The following is a 24241-nucleotide window of genomic DNA, read 5'->3' on the forward strand; positions in this document are numbered from 1 at the left end:
ATTGCTAGCTTGCTTGCTTGCTTGAGTCTATATGTTGGCACATCTGACCTATTACAAAAGATTCAAGCATATTTATTCATCGTGGTCAGTAACAGCATCAAAACATTGGACAAATTATTTGCAAGTGTGTAACGGGCCGAAAAATGACGAACGATTAGTGAATTCCCCCATACTACACCAAATTCTGTTGATTTACAGCGCAGTGGTTATCTGCAAATTTGCTCGTAGCAGTTACCAAAAAAGTGTTTAAAAAGTCTTTAAGATACCACCCTTCCGGCTGTTGCCGTGACTATTATGCGCATTCTACACAGGCGTGGTGGTTTTCCTGCGTTTGCGGTAACAAAGACTCCACACGTAATACGAACTTTTTTACGCAGAAAGGTGAAACTGGACATCTTTGTTTTCATGGGGTATTTTCGCTACGGGATAAATAACCATCAAGGCTGCTTAATGGTGCCCCCCACCTTCCTGCCTTCAGCCCTTCCGGGGGCATCTTCGACGAGACCATACAAAGACAACTTGGTAAGCACTGCTTTCTAGCTATTTGTTTTTGCTTCTAAATGAACAGTGCAGCAATGCCACAATCGGGTTAGTTTAATTAGTTTTCTCTTCTTGCAGCGATTGTGTCCCGCCAAGAAAATAACCGATATTATCGATTATATTATCGATATTAGCCCTTTAACCCATTTCGTGTTGCGACGGGCAGGCTAAGCCTGACCGCCGCATCGTGTGCTTTCTGAACGGCCCGAAGCCTCTTTGTTTGGGGCTTCTACCGGTGGAGGACAACTTGACCGGGTTGGCTTGATTCCTGCCCAAAAATGAGGACACCACTAGAGCATGTGATCTAAATTATCTGGGTGGCTCGAGCTGCTAGTGTCAGTGTCTCGATAATTTTAGGAAATAAAGCGAAATTCGTCTGAAGTAGTCTAAGCATCATTGCCTGGGTTCTGTGAAGGTTTCTGTGAAGAAGGCGTAGACCCTCCTGCTGAAGTAGAAGTGCTGTCAAATCTCATTACGATCTTTTCACTCTAACCGGACAATTATCGACATGCGATTGATGTATGTGTCATACGACCATATGAACTGGGATGACGTATTACCTTACCTTAGCTATGCAATAAACATCACTAGGCACGAGCTTACCGCCTATAGCCCTATCTCTTAGCGGCACGCACGTCCACCTGGGCGCACAATTGGCAATGTTTTTTTATAACGAAAGCAGCACAATCACCGCGACCCTTTGTCTTGCTGAAGTTGTTCTCCACGTAGTTCGATTACGCACCTTGGGATATCAAGGTAGAGTGAAAGCGCGCTTCAGCATTTACCACCGGCTTGTAACATATCCTCCCGGTTATTTTTAATGACGGTGGACTCCTACACGGAAATGTGCGTCATGTCAAACATTTTCGGCTACGTACAATGGACCCTTATATAATATCACCACACTCACAGGGGTCGCCTAAACCATATCTCGCCTTACGGCGAGTGGTAGAAGACCTGACAAAGGCCAACTGTATCATGTCACCTACTGGAAACCGTTCGCGCAGAGACATCTCGACTGACTCGCCTGGCAGCCTTCGTCTGCGAAGAGAGCAATGTTGCGATAAGTATTTGGACAAACAAAACAAATACTTGTGTAGATGCATGGCGCTTCGGGGCATCTAGAATCTGTTCGCCGCTCCTGCGCTCACCATCGTCACCCAATGAAAGACCCCTTCAGTCTCACCTCCGTGAACTAACGTAAGAACCACTTTATCTGGTTCACAAGGTGTAGTGGGTGAATTGGCCTATGCTGCGCGTGTTCCCCTCAGTGCATTTGCTGACACTTATAAGCTTGAATTGTGTGCTTAGCGCGATAGTGTTTATGGGATCATTGCGTTGAACTTTCTGCATCGGCGTGGGCGTCATAGATTGCAAACGAAAAATCGTGATCTTTTGCGTGACTGAAAAACTGAGAGATATGCGAAAAAAAAACAAATAACAAATATTTCCAGCTCGCAGCAAGTACAGAACCCAGACAGATTGCGTGCCAAGCAGGTCTTCTACCAAGAAGCCACGTGTCAGCTTGGAAATATACTTCAAATCACACTGTATGGTTGGAAATGCATCATGAATAACTTCGATGTTTTACGAACGCACGCGTCCTGTATACTAGCTTCACAATAGAACGAGTATAACACAATATTATTCTATTGTGTATGTGTACATTGCCATCAGGCGTCTGAACATGTGATTATCATAATGACTTCATGATTCAAAGCTTGTCACCAATTAGAAAAGACACACACGTTGCTTAGCGTATTCCCTTAAGGCCACGTAGCGGGTGCATAGCAAGTTCGAAAATATTTTACACATATTATGACTCGTGCTTTAAAGCATGGTAGAAAACACACATAACGAAGCCATTTGCAAAATAATTACTGACACGAGCCAGTTTCAACATTTCCGATAGCATTGTAGTAATCCGAAATTTCAACTTCTCGAGTAATATCATACAATAAAAATCACGCACTAAGTGGTTGAAGTACACGCTAGGGACAGCATATCAATATCGTGTTCAAATCTTAAAGGTGATGCTTAAAGATCCTCCAATTTTTCAATTGTTCTGTGGAAGCAAAATGTCCCTTTGTTAGCTTATTCTTTAGAAAAATGTTTTCTCAAATATTATTGGTCTGCAGCGCGTGCGGGGGTGAGTCGCTGCTGTCGCCTTCTAAACGACTATCGTGTATACAGTTTAGAGCCAACAATTTGGCATATAAGCATCAAAACAAAGGGGGGCTTCTATTCAGGATACCTGAGTGGCTTCTTCCTGAATAAATACGTAGTCTACCTAATTGTCGTTCTCGTATAGAAATCAACAGGATTTCCTTGAGGGGTGCAAAGCCATGCTACCACATCTGGTGGTTGTTGCGAGTATTCTCAGTTTAAGGCAGTGGCTTTTGCAGTTAGATAATAGAAAAATTGCTATAACAACAAAAATGCGAAACTGACATGTTTTTTGCAATCATTTTTGTGTGCGGTTTTGTACACATAACTAAACGGAGCGTTATATTCGAATTCATCCACGAGTCGCATGCATCACGTTTTGTGAATAAATAAACCCGAGCGAAATATTTAACCTCACAGCCCAGCACTAATTCAAGTCGGATAGTTCGATGACCTATCACTAATGTGCTCTGATGTATCCATGGTATTGGAAACTGCAGTGGCCCTAGCAGCAACGCATAACAATGCGGAGTACATACTTACAGATTCGAAGATAGCCTACCAGTAACTACATGAGAGGATGTATTACACATCCAGCTCACGCCATTTTTAGCAGGCACGAACACGAGCCACGATAAAGCAGCTCATCTGGGTGTCAGGTCACCAAGGAGTAGCCAGAAACGAGCTAGCACACAACTCGGCTCGATAATTTCTTCCCCGGGTTCTGTCTACTGATCCCTCGGACCACGGCATTCAACCACCAATACTGTCTACAACATACGCAAACAACTGCACTTCTATTGCCCAAAAATTGCAACTTTGCCTCATCCCGTTGTTTTGGAAGCCTCCGGCTGCACCGTGTGAAGCGTGTCGCTTCACACGGTAGAGTCTGAAACTTCAAGAGCTCTACATTGCCACCATTTACAAGTCTGAAAAAAAACACTCCGACGCCGAATGCCTGCATCATGCCCTCGTCGAACCACTACCACAGGACGACCAGGATGATGGCTACTTCTTAGAAACCATAAGTTCCGATGACATTTCCGAGCAACAGCAAGCCGATATGCAGATCGGGTGTCTTGTGGTGGTCTTGTAGAAAACAACTGCACTCTTGTGCTTGAGGACAAGAACACAATTAGTCCGAAGGTTTTCAAGAAAGGATTGGCATCTTTCTTCCTGCAAAACAGAGTTATACTAAAGAAATTCTCGCACATTTGACCCAAACACCTCCTTGCGTTTCCTTTAGCAGTAAGACGAGACGTCCCCCATGCCATACACAATAACCCGACGGCTGGACGCATCGATGTTTCCCACATGCTCGAAAAAAATTACCGAAAGTATTACTGGCCAAGCCTTGCAAACAATGTCGCTGCTTATATCAGGGCATTCCGAGACCCTCAGCGATGCTACACACTACTAACAAGACCATCAGGCTTTCTTCACCCGATCGAACCACCTCACTGGTCGTTTCAGCAAATCAGTGTGAACCTACTGGGGCCATTTTCTATGTCGAGATACGAAAATAAGGAAATCGTCGTAGCTACCGACTACCTCACCCGCTATACCGAAACAAGGACCCAGCCTAGAGGCAGTGTCGCCGAGGTAGTGAATTTCTGCGTTAAAGACATGGTGTATCAAAGGCCCTCATGACCGATAGAGGTACGGCCTTTGCTTTGGAGCTAACTTAGGCAGTCTTGAGATACAGCCACACAAGCCACCGCCTGACTATCGCCTACAACCTACAGACCAATGGCATCACAGGACGTTGCCGACATGCTGGATATATAAGTTGACGTCTAACACAAGCCATGCCCTGACATCTTTCAGTACGTGATCTTCGAGTGCTACACGGTAGTGCAAGAAACGACGCAACTGTCACCATACAACTTCCTCTACAGAGCATGCCCAGCAATGACGCTCGACGCAATGCTGCCACCTACCACCGATGAAGACAATCTTGACGACGTTACTTATTTTCAGCGTATCGAAGAAGCTCGACAGCTCGCCTACCTGCGTATCGAAAACCACCAGACGATGGACAGCTGTCACTATTATCTTCGGCGACGCCACAGGGAGTGCCACCCTGGTGACTGTGTTTGAGTCTAGATATTAATACGCTGATGTAGGCTCACTGAAAAACTTCTGCGACAGCACCTCAAACTGTATATGGTAATTGGTACGTCTCAGCGTGCTCGACTACGAGGTTGCCCTTGACGGCATCACGAACTCTAAGCGACGCCTGGCACGACCCGTGCTTGTGCATTTGGTGCGTCTTCAACCTTTCCACTCACGCTAACTAAGCTACTGACTCTAGCTGATCTTTACTTGATTTATTGTTATTTATTGTTGCATGTATTTTTCTCAATATTCTGCTTCAAGCACTGGGGCTATGTTTTTTTTCACTGGGCAACATGGGCACGCATGTTCGAAGTTGCAACTATTGTGTACTTGGTTTAAGGGCCACAGAGGCTGTGAGTGACGCTCCGTGCAGGAGGCTGACCACACCCTTGTGTTCGAGAAGCTTCACGATTGCAGTAGAATACTTTTTAAAGGGGCCATGACACCAAACTTTCTATCATATTCTTTCTTAGGTGGGTTAATCATTGAGAATTCTCAAATAGTCGGGTTAAATAATGGTGCGTTTGGTTGAGAACTTAACTTATAGTTCAATACATTTACTGACGCGAGCGGCCTCAGAGTGTAGCATCAATGGTGCACTCGGGAGCCGTGATGAACAAGTAGCTGGCTGTCCGAGCATCTGCACTCTGGCAAACGATATCTACCGTTGCCAGCTGCGCATGATATCGAGATACTTGAGCTTTCTTCTGCTTCGAACTCATGACAAACGATTTGCAGTGGCCGAAACTAAGGTCGAAGACGACAGCACCACTTCTTGCGCCCCCCCCCCCCCACAGGAGCGTCTGCGTAAGCAGGCGTTTGGTGTGTAGCGACACCACGGACCCGAGCTAATGGGGGAGGGGGTGGTCGACTTCCTCCCACGCTTGGCCGTGCGTGGCTTTGCCGTGTCCGGGGATAAGGGGATCCTGGGGGCTGAGCCGACGCCGGGTGATTGGACCTTTAAGGGCCCGGGCAGAGACAACACACCCCTTTGGCCATGGCTTCACGCAGATGGCACTCCTGGGCTTACCCACCCAGAGGAAATCGGCAGTCGCCTTTTCCTATTTCTCTCTTTACCTACACCTTCGTCTTTCCCTCTCACTTTACATATTTCCTGTCTTCTCCTCTCTATAGTCACTTTTAATTTTTTCTGGTGGAAAGTGTTATTTGTGTGGTCATCCTACCTTGGTAACCATATTAGGTTATAGCAGCGGCGTGCGACTGGCGTCATGCAGACTCTTTTATGAAGCTCTGCCGCGTCCCCTTGTAGGGCTTCGTGGAGGGTGGTAGGCTATGTCCGAAGTTTCCAAATATCTAATGGCGGAAGCGTTCCTTCAACTCCTTGATCGACCTCTAGAAAAAGGTCGCACTGAAGTTTCATATCATTCCAATCTCCAAACCGACCCAAACAACTTCCCCGTTTCCTTGTTTCGCATAGCGAAGGATGTACAACTCTGCGTAAACTGTCCCTATTCTTGGTGGCGAAATCTCTAGCGGAAGCAATAGGAAAGGAATACAAAGCATCAGATATGAACACAGGAGCCCTCCTGATAGACATAAAAAAGGAAAGAATAAGTAACAAAATTCTATGACATAGACAGTATCAGAAGCATGGACATCACAATCACAGCTCACCGATCTCTGAACACATGTAGGGGAGTTATCTTGGAAGTAGATTTCCTGAACCTGAGCGACGAGGAGCTCCTCAAGGGTTTCTAAGATCAAAATGTAGTAAAGGTCTAACGAATAACAATCAGACGAAAAAACGAACAACTCCCGGCAAAACACTTGCCAAAAACATTTTTCGCACAAGCACACTTCCTAGCTCTCTCCAAGCAGGATACCTCAAAAAAAATGTCAGACCATACATACCGAACCCAAGGCACTGCTTCAAGTGCCAGAGATTCAGCCATGCTTCATAATATTGTAGAGGTAAAAAAGCCTGTGCCAACTGCAGCGCCAACGACCACAAGTCAGAGAAATGTCAGGAATCTCCCCGCTGCATGAACTGCAAAGGCGATCCCCCGGCGTATTCCAGATCTTTTTCATGCTGAAAAAAAGAAACATAAATAGTATCTCCAACAGTCAAAGCAAAACTAACCTTCTTTGTAGCGAGGAAGAGGCTTGGACTCTTACCTCAAAAAAGCTATGCCAGTGCGGCATGGCAGGCGGCAACACCGCAACAGCCTCAGGAGCCTACGGGGATCGCGATCAGTGGTGCCGTAGCAGCTCCACCTGCCCCCTTGGTGGTAACCGAAGCGATAACCTAAGTGGTTATTGCTCATAATGAACCCAGTTCTTATCATGTCACCTGCCATAATTTTAACATAATCTACAATATTAGTACATTTTCTTCCTTTTAATTCCATCATGGCTTTCAGTATTCATTGGAACGTTAGAGGCCAACTTCAAAACTTGGGTGACATAAAGACACCTCTAAAAAGTTTTCCCCGATAGCATTTTGCCACCAGGAAACAAACCTGCGTGCAAAGCACACTCGTACAATAAAGGGTGTACAGTTTTTCATAAGGACCAGCAACATTGTAGCCATTTATCGGGAGGAGTTGCATTTGTTATACAAAGTGGCATTCCCACCCGAGCAACCACATTAAACATCCCTCTCGAGGTTGTGGTAGTCATCATTATTACACACAAATTCATATCCATCTGTTCTATCTACATTACCCCCAACGAACAATTAACACTACAAGAACTCGAGGATTTCACCGCACAACTTCCAGAACCGTTTGATCTCGCAGGAGATTTGAACGCTCATGGTTTGCTATGTTTCAGTGACAAAATGGCCCAAAGAGGGCAACTGATTGAAGATTTTGTTTCATCGAATCACGTTTGTCTTTTAAAACCTGGCACGTCAACCTACTTTTCACCAAGCTCCGGCAAGTTTAGTTGGCTCGATCTACCATTCTGTTCACCATCTGTTTTAATGATTTCAAGTGGGAAGTCCTGAACTCTTTGTACGGCAGTGATCATTTGCCTATAATCATCAAACTGCCACCCTCACTACCCACCATCATTTCTAAACCACACCGCCGGCTAATTAATCTTGCAGACTAGCCACTATTTTGAGAGAATGCAAAACTCGAGGACGCCATTTCGCCAGATAAGACCATCGATGACATAAACGACAAAATCACAGATATTTTTAATTACAGCTGCGGAAAGAAACGATATGACAATCATCAAATCATATTCGAAATAAACGAAATGCCTGGTGGACAAGGGGATGCACCGAAGCAAGGAAACTGCAAAACAAAGCTTGGGGTGTCGTGAGGAGGTACCTCACATACAGTAACCTCGTGAACTTCAAGCAGCCTAAAGCAAAGGCGCCATATACCCGAAGACAGGCTGAAAAAACATCATGGCGCAATTACGTATTTTCCATAAATAGCACTGTCTCGTCTAAGTAATTGTGGGACCAGTTGAGGAAACTCAAAGAATACTGAGCCTACACAATACCCAATCTCACAAGCCGAGACATCCAGACAACTACAAAAGAACAAGCCGACATATTTGGGGAACGTTTCTACAACATTTCCAGTTCAGCCAACTACACTGATACTTTCCTCAAACACAAAAACAACTGCAGAGAAGCAGAAACTACCGCTCACAGGTGCTTCACACCAAGCTTACAACCAATCCCTAACACTTGTGGAACTAAACATGGTACTCTCGCATTGTAAAAAAAACGGCAGTAGGCTCCTACAACATACACTACTCTATTCTAGCACACCTGTCCGAATCATCTACAAAAGTTTTACTGACATTTTTCAACCTGGTATGGCAATCGGGATCTTTGCCAGAACAATGAAAAACTGCCCAAGTAGTCCCGTTTCTGAAAGCTGGAAAACCCCCAACATCCCCTAGCAGCTACAGACCAATCGCTCTTACCAGCTGCCTGGGGGAAACTTACAAAATAATCATAAATTGCAGACCATCATTTATTCTCTACTCCAGAAATTTGATAGATAATCATCAGTGTAGATATAAAAAGGTTGCTCAACCGCTGACCATCTTGTTCGTCTGGAGCATGAAATACGACAGCCTTTTCGTCACTAGCAGCACTATCTTGCGGTGTTTCTTTTTCGACCTAGAAAAGGCCTACGATAACACATTGTGACACAGAATTCTGCAAGACCTCGCTAATCTAGATATTCGAGGCAAAATGCTAAAATATTTGTTCAATTTCACGACAAAGAGAACATTTCAGGTGCCGATAGTTATAGCGCGAGAACAGAACGACGACACAGAGACAAGAAGGACACGAAGGACACTCTTTCTTGTCTCTCTGTCGTTGTTCTGTTCTCGCGCTATAACTATCATCTTGTCATACCAACTAGGCCAAGCTGCCTCACTTCTAAATTTCAGGTGCGTTTAGCCACTCTATAATCACGCAGATTAATCCAGAAAAATGGCGTACCTCAAGGCTGCGTCCTTAGCACTACTCCTTTCACAGTAAAAATAAATTCAATTAATATGGTCATACCACGCACAATCATACACTCTCTATACGTTGACGATCTTCAAATCGCTTCTCGTGCTTCTAACTTATTAACATGTGAGAGGCAACTTCAAGTTACCATGAACAAACTAACACAATGGGCTGACAAAAACGGCTTCCGATTTTCTACAGAAAAGACGGTTGCTGTGGTATTAACATTGAAAAGAGGATTATTTTGAGACCCAGAACTTACATTAAACAACATGGCAATGATGATAAAGCATGAACGAAAATTCCTAGGGGTTACATTTGACAGTAAACTGAACTTTCTTTCTCATATTATTGCAATCAAAGATAAATCGTCCAATACTTTAAAGGCTTTATCGCATAAGCATTGGAATTCTGACTGATTCTGACTATTGAAGGTTTATCGTTCTGTTGTGCGTAGCATTTTAGACCATGCGTATATTGTTTACGGCTTGGCCAGAGAATCTTACAATCACTGTCTAGACCCCGTACACAATCTTGGTCTGCGTTTATGAAATGGTGCCTATAGAACCTCCCCAGTCCCGAGTTCGTTCACAAATTGCAATGAACCTCAGCTATGCCAGCGCCAAATATTTTCCACTCTCTCTTATGTTTTAAGGATTAGGTCACAGTCTCAACATATATACCACGACATCATCACGCAATGCCACTCACTCTTACAAGACTCAAACAGGCCACACCTCATCAAACCATTAATTTTACGCTTCGAAGAGCATTGCCGCACCTAAAATATTAGTAATCACGCACAGAAGGTCGCCATCAAACCGCCGAGACTGCCGCCATGGACTGACCTGACGCAACTGTGCGATTTTTCACTGACCCAATTTATAATAAACGAAACCGCACCACAACACTTAATAAAAGAATTCCGCGCAATCCAGGAGAAATAAAAAGGTTATACCAAAACTTACACAGATGGCTCGAGAACAAAGTGTCCTGTACTCTCACCTGAACGCATACATTAACGAAAGAAAAAAAGAGTCTGGCGATGTTATGCCTCACCCTGGACTTCCCAAATTAGTAACTATACACTGAAATATATCCTGGTTCTGTTACTAAACCTCGTTGATATTGCCATGAGTAAAAAGGAAGCGAGGCGCGTGCCAAACGCTGAAATGCGGCGATGGTACGCGGTACCCCGATGACACGGCACGTTCATGGACGGGATCGTTTAGAGAAAAGCCCTCGGCACGTGACCCGAGCTGTAGTTGAAAACGCCCTGAAGATGAGGTAACATTGTGCTTTGAAGCGCCGAACAAGGAAGGTTAAGAGGACAGCGCCGCTCTCGCGCCGAAAGCTCAGTTAACCCAAATCTAAAGGTGATGGTGAGAGGGTGCAGGAAAGTAGGCGTAAAGCAGAGTAGTCACCTACAGATGCTCTCTGGGCCAGCGGCACTTTGCAACAGTAGTTGCCAGAACACCCGCCGCTCTTCACCTTCCTCATACGACGGCTGCAACCCCATTGGAAGCCCCAGGAGTTTGATGTCGATGAGCAGAACTAAGCTGCCGGAACCCACGACGACTGGGTCACAAGTGAAGACAAGTTGATCGTCAAGTGATCGTGGGCTGACGAAAATGACGGCAAAACGTCTTCCAGGCATTCGATGACGGGAACCTTCGTCGTAATCGTGAATCACCACCGCGACTCTTAAGAACGTTCGATTTCTGAGTGAGCATCCGTGAGAAGTTGCAGAGAAGCCATACTGGCTATAGTTTGGCTAGGACTAGAGGCGACACAAACGTGGATTGTAGTTAGTTTTTCGATTGTATCACCTAGTTTTGTGTATTCATTTGTTTTAACACCAATTTTGTGTATTTTTTGTCCGTGCAGTGTATAAAGTGTGTTCTTCTTGCCACGCCCACCTCCATCTCTCTCAATCCAATCCTTAGCAAGCACTCCCGAGATAAATCGTCACATGTAATAAAAAGGCAAGTCCGCCACCTATACCCCGTTGATTCAAACAAATTATTCTACATTTTTTTGTAAATTTTTTGTCCATTGGCAAACCAATTTTTCTAACAGGCAATTCTGTCTGAAAAAAAGTAGCAAAGAAGTATATGATAAATCTTGCTTGCCGATCCCATCAATCAGCAATCGGACAGTCATATTTTCATGGAACGATATATTTTGACAGCAATCTGTATAGCATACTGAACACGTACAGGCGCCAAAGACAAGTGTTCGTCCTTGTTACAAGCTGCCACTCTAGCGTCATCAGCGCGAAGTCGGCGACGGGAATGACAGCAGGTTGGTTCGTTCCGTACGCAAGCAGAGACAGTGAAGAGATCAGGGACGTGAGAAAACAAAACAAACTTTACTCTAGTGATATTGAAGCACACGGGATCTAGTACAACACTTCAATACAACTAACAAAATACATCAGCACTTGATACAACTAAAAAATGCATAACAAACAATAACTCAGCTTACGAGAGAGAACTATTACAAACTCCACAAGCTAAGAACAATAGACTGCGGAGGAGAAAGTTCGAAGATATAAACAGGTGAAAGCATACGTGTGATGACCGGCCGCGTTGCGTCCCCGATGATCGGATGCGAGAAGTCGAAGAGAGTTCTGGCACGACTGCGATGTCGGCGGTGTTGCAACGGTGGTGGCTCCGGGAGGCTAGTGCTTGCAGGTGCCTTCGATCAGGTTGAACTCGAGGCGAAGTCCCGATGTCTACGTTGCAGACGTTATTATCGCGTCACAACTAGACGAACGGCTAAGTTTAGGTGGCCAGCCGATACAGAGCCACACTAAAAACTTCTAGAAGAGATGCTTGTTTATCTGTTTCTACACCATGTTGGTCAGCAACTAGTCCGCCTAGCAGGGCGAGATCCTGCGCTTAAATCCCTCTCGTGTCTCCTCGCTGTCTTGCTTGGGACAAGAGACCTCTACATGGGTCCAATCATGCGCATTTAATTGATGGAAACTCCGCCCCAAAAATATTTTGACCCCACCCCTTTTTAATTGGGAGAGGGCCCTCAACTAGCGAGAGTGGCAACCTGTTGGGTTGTTGTCATACGACTTGGCCACCAGAAGGTTTCCCACGCTTTTTCCCGTGGGAAACGGTCAGACTGTTTGGCTCTCAGCCGGTGCGTCCCGTAGCCTAATCTTTGTTCGGGGTACATCGCGGCCTTCCACGACCTTGCAGACGCCGCCGCAGTTACAAAAAGATTAATCGTCGACGGCGATGTTCCAAGAAGAGCACCCCATTCGGCACTTCTCGACTCCCTTTCATGTGCCCGCCGTTCCCCCGGTCAGTGGGGAAGTACGGCGCCCGTTAATTGCCGTGACGCGGGGCCGCCAAAAATGGCCGTCCGTGACATTGCCCCCCACTTTCAGAATGTTATTCATGACATTGGCTCACACGAAGGGCAATTTTCCGGCAACAAGGAACAAAACACCACAAACAAGGGAGACACGAAGAATGTCCCTCTCATACACAACATTAATAGGCAGAGTGCATCAAAGTAACAACAAAAGGAAAAAACAATTGTTAGAGTACCAGCTTCAGTTACACGCAACAATATCAATGCGCCATGCAAACAAGAAAAATAAATAGCCGTGTACGGCAGCCATCAATACAGAATACAATGCACGAATGTATACTACGAACAAAACGGAACAGGTGCGCTCCTCTACTGTAGTGAAATCCTTCAATGTGCATTACAACAAGTAAAAACAACCAATGCACCAAGCAAAAAGAAAATAACTCAAAATACACTTCTTGTACAATGAAATAAGCACATACAAACAGAAAACAAACGACGAAAGGAAAAGAATAACATGCTCATAGACCTCAAGAACTATATCCGGCTCAAGTAATCGGCTCCCACGTTTTCGCTACCCTTAATATGCGTAATGGTGAACTGGTACTCTTGGAGTAGTAAACTCCATCGAAGTACTCGAGCATTCAGCTGTTTTGCCTGTTGGATATAACTCAGAGGCGGGTGGTCTGTCTGGACACAAAAATGTACTCCATATAAGTACATGGAGAATTTCTGAATTCCCCATACCAACTCGAGACATTCGCGTTCGATGGTACTATAGGAAGCCTCCCGTGGAAGCAGCTTTCGGCTGGCTGTGGGGTGGAGCTTGCATTCGTGGGCCTGCATGAGCACGGCTCCAAGACTTGTGTCCGATGCGTCCGTTCGAAGTACGAATGGTTGGTGCAAATTTGGTAGCCGTAGTATCGGCTCCGTAGAGACATGTTCTTTGAGACTTCGAAAAGCCTCCTCATGGGCTGCTGTCCATTTCACCGAGTTAGCTTCGCCCTTCCGGGTTAAATCTGTAAGGGGAGCGCTGACTTCTGCGTAATTCGGGATAAATTCTCAATAGTACCCAGTCAAACCGAAAAAGGCGCGCACTTGCCGCTTGGTTGAAGGACGTGGTGCAGCTTCGATCTTGTCGAATGTTTTCTCCAGTGGTCGCAATCTGCCCCTGCCAACTCAGTGTCCCAAGAAGTCGATTTCTTCCACACCAAGTTCGCATTTACTGAGGCGCACTGTAAGCCCGGCCCTCTGTATGCGCTTAAAAAGCAGTCCCAGAGACCTCAGGTGCTCTTCCTATGTCTCGGTGGCTACCAGTATATCATCGTAGTAGTGGTCCACACCGGGTATACCTTCTGCAACCTTCCGCATCAACTTAGCAAATACAGCAAGTGCTGTCTTGATGCCGAATGGCATGAAGCGGAACTGATATAGTCCCGATGTCGTCGAGAAGGCCGTCTTCGCTTTGGACTCTTCGGTCAGCGGGATCTGCCAGTAGCCCTTCACGAAGTCGAGCTTCGAGAAATACTTCTTCTTTCCCACTGTAGCAAACACCGCGTCAGTTCTTGTCATAGGTTCGGAGTCGGCCACCAGAACGTTGTTCAGGCGTCGAAAATCGATACACAGTCAATTTGTACCGTCGGGTTTCTTTACCAAAATGACTGGAGAAACTGGCGAATTATAAGGTGACTCTGATTTCTCAATGATGCCGAGCTTCTCCATCTCCCGCACCTCTTTCTCTACACCTTCCCGCGTTGCAAAGAAAAGAGGGTATTGTTTCAAGTGGACGGGGTTACTCGTGGTGAGTTCGAGGTTGCAGTGGACCCAATCGGTTTTGCCCGGGACATCCGAGAAAATACGAGCGTGTTCCCTGACAATTCTTTGCAGCTGTCTGATCTGCTGAGCGTCCAGTTTGTCGGAGAGCTTCACGTCTTCTTCCCCTTCTACTTTAAGCCTCAGGGGTTGGAATGTTCTCGTCCTCGCTCGATTCCACAACACCAAATGTCACGTTGCACCCCTTGGTGAAGGGGCTGTCCCTCTCCTCGTATCTTTTCAGTAAGTTGGCGTGGAAGATTTTTCTGCCGCCAGCCGCGTCTACGACGTAGTCAGCTTCACCTTTCTTTTCCCGGACTTCAAAAGGGCCCTTCCATTGCAGCAGCAGCTTGTTCGTGTCGGTGGGAAGTAAAATCAATACCTTGTCTCCGGGGCTGAAACTCCGCTCTTTCGCCTTTCGATTGTACAGCTTCGTGTACCGTGCTCCGACTTTTTCCAACTCCTCGTGTGCCAGGTGGCACGTTTCCTCCAAACGGCTCCGAAGGTCGAAGACATGCTGGTACGTCGTCTTAGCTTCTTCAGTCAAGTCGGCGTTCGTCCACAGCTCCTTCAGTATCGCCAAGGGTCCCCTCACATGGCGGCCGTAGAGAAGCTCGAAGGGTGAAAACCCCATACTGGCCTACGGAATCTCCCTATAGGCAAAGAGGAGGGTGCCAGGTAGCGGTCCCAATCTCTCTGTTTTTCGGCGCACATGCGCTTCAACATTAATTTTAAGGTGCTGCTGAATTTTTCCACCAAGCCATTCGCCATGGGGTGATATGGGGTGGTGTGGAGCTGGCGCACAGAAAGGAGCCGCGCTAATTCCTTCATTAGGTCCGATGTGAAGTTTGTCCCACGGTCGCTCAGTACCTCGCGGGGGACGCCAAATCGGGAGAACATCTCAACCAGGGCTTCGGCCACTCACTCAGTTTCGATACTTGGGAGCGCCACTGCGTCTGGATACCGGGTGGCATAATTCATCAAAGTCAAAATGTATTGGTTCCCATGCTTTGAGGGTGGGTGAATCGGTCCCACTATATCGATCGCCACTCGCTTGAACGGGGTGTCGATTATGGGTGCCCTCCCCAGTGGAACACGTGGTACACGGTCCTTTGGTACGGTGCGCTGACAAATGTCACATGAGGCGACGAACCTTTTTACGTCAGCTGTGATGCCTGGCCAAAATAACTCCTCCAAGATCCGGTCCTTGGTTTTCTGCATGCCCAAGTGCCCTGCCATTATACCATCGTGTGCTGTTTTAAGCACAGCTTCTCGGTGGCAGTGCGGAACGACTAATATGCGTAAAAGCCGTCCGTTGGCCTCTGTGTACTGTCGGTAAAGCAGTCCCTGTTGTTGTTTGTACTCGACACTTCCCTTCTCATTTCAGCATGTTTGCTTCCTGCCGATCTTCTCAAAACACTGTTTGAGTGTCGCATGTCCCCTCTGCTCGCAGCCATAGTTGTCTCCCGGCAATCCCGCCGTGGTCCCAGGCGTACGAAGCTTGGCAAATTTTTCCGGCTGTACATGTGCTTGGAAACGGGTGATAGCTGCTGCTACAGGCTCTTTTCTTAACTCCTTTGTCGAGACAGGTTTTTCAGTCTCCTTTCTGGGATCATTAGGAGGTCTTACGCCATCGTTATGGCCCCGAATGAGGTTACACAGTGGATCTTGCAGGCATAGTGCTCTCGATTGCCAGTAAAGTAGGGGGTGTCAACCTCAATCCGTGCTTCGGGCAGCATCCTCGCTGTTTCGTCAACCAAGTAGACGAGTCTGCTTGTACCTGTCAGCTCGTCTTCCTTCACCAACTTCCTCCACACGATTACTGTGTTGCACCCCGTATCCCGCAACACTGATATGTCTGTGCCTTGGAGGGTCCCTGTGGCCACTGGTAGGTTCTCGGCCAGATTTTTCGGCGGTGTCACACTTACGGCGTTGACGACGAGGACTTTTTCGCCATTCTTAAGCTCGATATACCCGTCGCATATGGGATCCCCACGCGTTTCCCTTGGTGCATAGAGGCAGGACGCCTGGAGTGAGTTATTTGCTCCTGACCGGCAGTCGTTTGCCCTACGTCCTTTTTTCCACACTTGAAGCAGACGATGGCTACTTTAGCGGCAGGTCTGTTGCGACACAAGTGCGGCGGGTGATTCCCACGATTGCAAATATAGCACCGTGGTAGTGGTGCGTGGCTGTTGCCTCCTTTCTCGTATTTCCCCTTCTCATCCGTTATGGAACCATCTTTCTTTGTTTTCGCTAGGCTTGCTCCACCCTGAGCTTCCAAAAACTGGTCTGCCAGCTCAAGCATGTCTCCCAGGGATTCCGCCCTCCTTTCTTTCAAATATAATGCCAGGTTCGAACCACATCCATGCAAAAAGCTCTCTCTAATCAACAATGCGCGGAGGGACTCAAATTCTGTCTCAGTTTTGGACAGCTCAACCCATCTATCGAAGTAATGTCTTAAGCGATCCGCGTACTGTGTTGCTGTTTCACCCCCTACTGGCCGCTTCTTATTAAACTTGTCTCGAAACCCATCCACCGTGAAGCAAAAGCGCTTCAGGAGGGCGGTTTTAACCTTGGTGTAGTCCGCTGCACCTGTAGGTGGTAGCCTGCCACAAACACTTAGCGCCTCTCCTGTAAGACACGTCGAAAGCGCCGTCGCCCATTGGCTTTCAGGCCGATTTTGCCCTCTGGCGATGCTCTCAAACCGGCGTATAAACGCATCTAAGTCGTCCCTTCCTTCGTCAAAGGTGACGAGTGGTCTACCTGTGTGTATTCTCAAACTCGGCTCCTCCCCGGCATCGCCGTGCTCACTGCTGGATCGGCTCACACTGCTACTCTCACAGAGGCGAATCTTTAATTGCAGTAACTACACTTCCCGTTCTCCGGCTTCCCTAGCCGCTTCCCTTTCTTTTTCCTTTTCCTCCCGGGCCAGTTCCCGCTTTTCTCTGGCTAACGCCTGCGCCTATTCCTGCTAATCCTTAACCCATTGTCTCAGTTTGGCGCCCTCAAGCCCTAACTGTTTATTGTGCGCGATCCACTTATCCAAATCCATACACTTCATACTGCAAACTGTCACTATAATGCCACTGTAAAAACAGCGCAATCATATGCAGGATGCAACCGCTTCAACTGTGCGGCTCTATCACCACGCCGTCAGCACGGTTCTCGTTCACCCCTCACTGTCTTGCTCCTGTACAGAACGTCCTGTCTCGCGGACGCCAGTTTTGTTACAAGCTGCCACTCTAGCGTCGCCAGCGCGAAGTCGGCGACGGGAATGACAGCAGGTTGGTTCGTTCCGTACGCAAGCAGAGACAGTGAAGAGATCAGAGACGTGAGAAAACAAAACAAACTTTACTATAGTGATATTGCTGCACACGGGATCTAGTACAACACTTCAATACAACTAACAAAATACATCAGCACTTGATACAACTAAAAATATATAACAAACAATAACTCAGCTTACGAGAGAGAACTATTACAAACTACACAAACTAACAACAATAGACTACGGACAAGAAAGTTCGAAGATATAAACAGGTGAAAGCATACGTGTGAGGACCGGCCGCGTTGCGTCCCCGACGATCGGATGTGAGAAGTCGAAGAGAGTTCTGGCACGACTGCGATGTCAGCGGTGTTGCAACGCTGGTGGCTCCGAGAGGCTAGTGCTTGCAGGTGCCTTCGAGCAGGTTGAGCTAACTCGAGGCGAAGTCCCAATGTCTACGTTGTAGACGTTAATATCGCGTCACAACTAGACGAACGGCTAAATTCAGGTGGCCAGCCCATACAGAGCCACACTAAAAACTTCTAGAAGAGATGCTTGTTGATCTGTTTCTACACCATGTTGGTCAGCGACTAGTCTGCCTAGCAGGGCAAGATCCCGCGCTTAAATCCCCCTCGTGTCTCCTCGCTCTCTTCCTTGGGGACAAGAGACCTCTACATGGGTCCAATCATGCGCGTTTAATTGATGGAAACTCCGCCCCAAAAATATTTTGACCCCACCCCTTTCTAATTGGGAGAGGGCCCTCAACTAGCGAGAGTGACAACCTGTTGGGTTGTTCTCATACGGCTTGGCCACCAGAGTGTTTCCCACGCTTTTCCCCGTGGGAAACCGTCAGACTGTTTGGCTCTCAGCCGGTGCGTCCCGTAGCCTGCCTAATCCTTGTTCGGAGTACATCGCGGCCTTACACGACCTTGCAGACGCCGCCGCAGTTACAAAAGAATCAATCGTCGACGGCGACGTCCCAAGAAGAGCACCCCATTCTTCACTTCTTGGCTCCATTTCATGCGCCCGCCGTTCCCACGGTCAGTGGGGAAGTACGGCGCCCGTTAATTGCCGTGACGCGGGGCCGCCAAAAATGGCCGTCCGTGACAGTCCTCTTGTAAACTACAGGCGCCTTGATGATGAACCCTTATATCTCTGGTTCTTCGCCTGCATAGATCATGATATTAGCGGTGGCGAAACTAGATGTAGCATAGCCTGCTGAAGCCTACTTACCACGTGCTTTTGCCAGAGAAGTCTTCTTCCTTTTAGGCTCCAAGTGCCTTTATTGAGATATAAAGTACGGTCAGTACTACCATGGCTAGAAATGAACAGCACAAGCCATGTTTAAAACTTTAAAGAACAAGAAGCAAAGAATAAATATACAGATGAACAACAAAATAAAAACGGTAAATATAGTCATTAGTACCAATAAAAACGCCTTATCAATCAGGGAAAACAGCAAAAAATGAAGAGGAAGAAAGAGAGGAGAAAACGAAAACAAACGCAGCAGACTTGCCAGCTTCCTTCATGGACGACACCACCACAGCGAAGCTGGCTAACTTTCGATACCAGTTATGATCTCAAAACCAGTTCGCAAAGTTGTCCAGAAAGTATTGCGTAATGTGCCACGTGGTCTGTTCTGCGTGATTGATTTTTGAGCAGGAAATCATAACAAGGTGTGCCACCCTTTTCATAGCTCTACGTAGCCCGTTTATTTCATGTATCAGAAAACATGTATCAGTATCGGTAAAAAAGTCTGCCTTAATACTCTATTTTACCAACCTGTCGCATACTGCTAACTCCGAAGATATATCTTTCATAATGAAGATTTTGAACTGTAAGATATCTTCCCTAACAAATGGCGCGTACAAGTGTGAGTGTTGTGCCCAAACGACGGCCACCGGAGCCAGGTTTTCAGCGTACGAACCCGCTGCCACTGCATTCTGATACTCATTGCAAGTTTCGCGAAGAAATGGGAACACTTTGCGTTATGCTGACCTCAACGCTTGTACGATGCAGTCTATAGCTGAGGCTATTCCAGAAATTTTACTGATTACTACCCAAGCCTGTAGTTCAAATCCAACCTGTTGTGAGTGGGTCGTTCTTCTTGCTCTTTGCAGGGATCTGCTTTTACATACCTTTCAGCTCATAGCGATAAGTGGCCTTCGAATACCCAGCGTGCTGTGGGCGTCGGATTGCAAGGTAGCTGGTATACGCCCTGTGCAGCGGGTTCGATTGTGAACAATCGACCAGTGAACTACTCCCTGGGACACAGATGCGGCTATTCATGCAAGAAATACCAAATAGACCAGCAGAACGAAACAACGAGCATTGTCAAGGTGAGCTTAAAAGGTTTCATTGCGAAGATCTTGTTATTCTAGCTTGTGTCGTCGTCGCTGGCCTCGTAGTAGAGGCATTTGCTATAGTTGCAGTAGTGGTGGTCGTGGTAGTAGTAGTAATAGTAGTAGTAGTAGTAGTAGTAGTAGAGGCAGTAGCAGTGTAGTAGTAGTAGTAGTAGTAATAGTAGTAGTATAGTAGCTGACATGCAGGTCACGTGACCACGGGGAGAGCTTCTGACAGAATAAAATGAAATGGGAACAGTGGCGCCAAGTGATGATGATTGAAATAATTATGTGACAAACAAGCCGATTGACCATGGTGACGATGATCGAAATGCGACTAAGTTTTGTTGCTTCACATACACTCGGGCGCTTAGTTCTGCTTTCCAACAGTTTTCATAGCGTGAATTTTTATTGGCTAAAATGTTGTAATGTTTTACATAAAGTTATTTCATTTATCAAAGACACATTTAAATCTGTGATGAAATGCAGTTGATCTTGCTTGTTTGTTTGTTTGTTTGTTTGTTTGTTTGTTTGTTTGTTTGTTTGTTTGTTTGTTTGTTTGTTTGTTTGTTTGTTTGTTTGTGTTATTCGGATCTTGCACAACGTACATGACGCTGGAAGCGAGCAGTAAAAGCTGTCAGAAATCGACAGCTTCACAGAGCTGCAAGCCCCCAGCACTGGGCTGGGTTGTCATTTTTGTATGCCAACTCATTAGTTTCACCCACTTGTAAAAGAATAATGACACAGAAAATGCTGCTTATTTACATATAACACGCCGATGCTGAATCCCAAACTGCAAAATATATGTAGATATTCTCAGTAGTAGTATGATATTGTTCCCTTAGAGCGAAAGATGGATCTGTAATGCTGCTGCTGCTATGAGGTAGTTCTTGATGGAGCTTCTCAGGGGCCCGGCAGCAAGCGTTTCGGTAATTTTTATCGTGACAGCGAAGGTGGCTCATATGTAGCATTAAAAGAGACGCAAAACCTCTTTCCGGGAGAGATGTATCACTCTCCGTCTTCTCGTCTTGGTACGCTTCTTCGTGCCTTCAGCCTGAGGGCCTGAAGCCTGATGGCGTTCTTTGTCAATTGACTCGGCGACAAAGCCGCAAGTGGAGCTGCTGAAAATGACGGGCGGATGGTCTGCCATGGTGTTCGATTTTGGAGCACGCAGTGATTAGCATTGCGGAAATGGCAAAAATCGATTTGGAAGGTGACGTTGACTGAGAGAGGGTTGTTGAAGATATCTGCGGGACGTTGGGCTCACATGGTCTACAAATAATAATAATAATATAATAATAATAATATTAATAATAATATTAATAATAATAATAATAATAATTTATACTATCTTTGTTATTATTATTATAGTTATAATATTAATAACAATAACTTTTTATTGGCACAACAAAGAGCCCTGTGGTGACGCGCGAGGCTAGACAGAAAGACCCTTACACGCGTGTGTCTGCAAGCCCGTCACCGGAAGGCAAATTGTCAGCAATGGCCCGTGCGAGTGATGTAGTAAGATTAGGAGTTTTAAGCACAGGCCGAATGTCCTTCAGTGAGTTATCTCTGAGCAATTGTAAAAATACGGCAGGCAAATTGAAATGCAGTACGGCTCGCTTTCATGCATTGAGTGGATACATGTACGCTGTCTGGTTTGGGTCGTCGAATGAATTAGGGCTTACGGATATTCGCGGCAGCGCGGGACCATGTTCACATGCTCGCTTGTGGCCACTTCCTTGCGACGCATCTGATGGTTGCAGCATAGTCGCACTACAGTTCCCGTCCCCTAAAGGGCTTTGTTAGGCAGAGCCACGGGCAATAGGGACGTCTCGTGCAGCTGAAGTACCATTAACAACAACCTTTAGCAGCATAAGCTGGTCTTCAGTGACATCCAACTCAGCCTTGTTCGATACCATAGCGTCCTGCAAAAAAAAACATTCGCGTATAAGCCAAGCCGCTGGCATGACATGTGTAAATATATATCCGTCGGGTGTGAAATGCTCTTGTGGGCGTCAGCGGGCAGTGCTTATTATTCAGGCAGCATAATAGGGCGACCATGCAGCTGCTGGAGTTCTCTCGGCTGGTGTGCTTCTAAAATCGTAGGTTGCGAAAAGTTGATACACCTACGCGCCCAAGTTATTGCGTAATGGGCGGCTTCACTGCCAACACTGGAGCCTGGAATGTAACCTATCATCATCGTTGTGCCGTAGGAGCAGCACGACCCGCACGGAAAGGTGTAAGCAATGGATGCACATGAGTGCCCTCTTAGTCCCCTGCCGGGGTCGAATGGCCCAAATAGCAAAAGTATGCTTAATTACCAACTCGGTCAGCTTGTCGTTTGTATTCAGCTTATCATCATGATGAACAGCGAATACGTACTATTTACAACGCGCCTCAGGGTAGGACAAATGCTCATGAAATAGGGAACATGAAACACGTGCGGGGCTTGTATTTCACCTCCCTGGCAAGCGCCTCAACATGGTGGAGTTGACGTAGGCTATAAAACAAGGGATGTTCCTGTGTACATCAAAGTACTACGTGACACTGAGAAAATTATTCGAGGTGGCGTGTGTAATTTGTGCAATCGATTACCAGAATAGATGTATGAACGTTGACAGAATTGTTAAAAAATAAAATCTATGAGCGTTATTTTTTAACTGGGTATCGAGTGAGAATCGAACTAATCTGCCTACAAACGAACGGATGCATCGACCATTGGATGGACGCATGGGCGGGCGCACGGACAGACGGATGGACGCTTTGCCGTGCTCATTATAATTCACTCCGTGGATATGTTGCGACACCGTTTTTATTGACATGCAAGGCAATGCAACTGGCTAATACAACTATGACGACTATGACGACACGGGACATACGACCCACGGCGTAAGGGGCTTCGCCCTTAAAAATGCAATCAGCGAAAGATGAACGATAAAGAATTTGAAAAAGTTTGCGAGTAAATACCGCGAGTTGGGTTTCTCATGTGAATGGGTTTTATAAATCTGTGATGGGCTGGAGTGAAAAATGCATCAAAATTGAGAAAGCTAATAAGATGTTTGAAAATAATGTGTTGAAGTACTTTGCAGCTAGTGTTTAAGAGTGAAATGGGACGATAATTAGTTGCGAGACTTTTAATGCCTTGTGTATAAACTGGTAGCACCTCCCTGATTTACCATTGCATCGGCAGAGTAGATGAATCCAGAGATGGCCGAAAAAAATGCCGCCATATCCACGAAGTGAATGATGATGAGTGGGCGAAGCTCCAGAGGTAAACCTGGTAAACCATGAATCCTCCGTACATTTTGCCCACTCGATTTTATTGCAACGCTCCCCCTAGCGTACGTCGCCGCACTATATCGAACGATGACACGCGCCATATGTGGCATCATTCCTATTTTATAACACCTCGCATCTTTCATAATCAACTACACGTACCGCCGTCTAGTTTAAACATCTTGCATCTTTTGGACGGATGGACAGACGGACGGACGGATGGACGGACGGACGAACGGACGGACGGATGGACGGACGGATGGACGGATGGATGGACGGACGGATGGACGGACGGACGGATGGATGGATGGACGGACGGACGGATGGACGGATGGATGAATGGACGGATGGATGGATGGATGGACGGACGGATGGACGGACGGACGGATGGACGGATGGATGGATGGATGGATGGATGGATGGATGGATGGATGGATGGATGGATGGATGGATGGATGGACGGACGGACGGACGGACGGACGGACGGACGGATGGACGGATGGATGGATGGATGGATGGATGGATGGATGGATGGATGGATGGATGGATGGATGGATGGATGGATGGATGGATGGATGGATGGATGCACGGAGGAACGAAAAAGGTAAGGAAAGGGCATGCCCAGCCGGTGCAGGGCGTAAAAAGTGTGGCGGAAATGACATCATGGCAGCCATTATCAGTAGGCACAATGGCGGCGTTGTTATGGTTACGTGTTGCGCAGTGAAGCTGGTCTAGCAGTGAGCGGCCGCGGCTGGCGGCGGAATGTGTGCCTCCCCAGGTCTCGTGCTGAGCCGTGGCTGACAATATGTGTGCTCTGCGCCGCGTTATTGGTTACGCAGTGTTCGTCTGGCTGTTACATTACTCTTAGCAACGTTTACAAATCTCTTTGTCCATCACGGGGTTTCAACAGTGCGTAGAACAAGTGCATACCCATGTGTC

The 24241-nt window shown here is 46.7% G+C and overlaps 1 protein-coding gene across 1 annotated transcript in view; it reads left to right on the forward strand.

Moving 5' to 3' along the window:
* LOC142790032 (uncharacterized) overlaps window positions 1-24241 on the forward strand; it is a 67273-nt gene that overhangs the window by 16023 nt on the left and 27009 nt on the right. Inside the window, exons 3-4 of the mRNA XM_075885061.1 lie at window positions 378-522; window positions 19802-20020. Coding sequence (XP_075741176.1) covers window positions 378-522; window positions 19802-20020 — 364 coding nt within the window. The remainder of the gene's footprint in view (window positions 1-377; window positions 523-19801; window positions 20021-24241) is intronic.

The sequence above is a fragment of the Rhipicephalus microplus genome, chromosome 2, assembly GCF_043290135.1.
Source record: "Rhipicephalus microplus isolate Deutch F79 chromosome 2, USDA_Rmic, whole genome shotgun sequence".
Taxonomy (NCBI): Eukaryota; Metazoa; Arthropoda; class Arachnida; order Ixodida; family Ixodidae; genus Rhipicephalus; species Rhipicephalus microplus.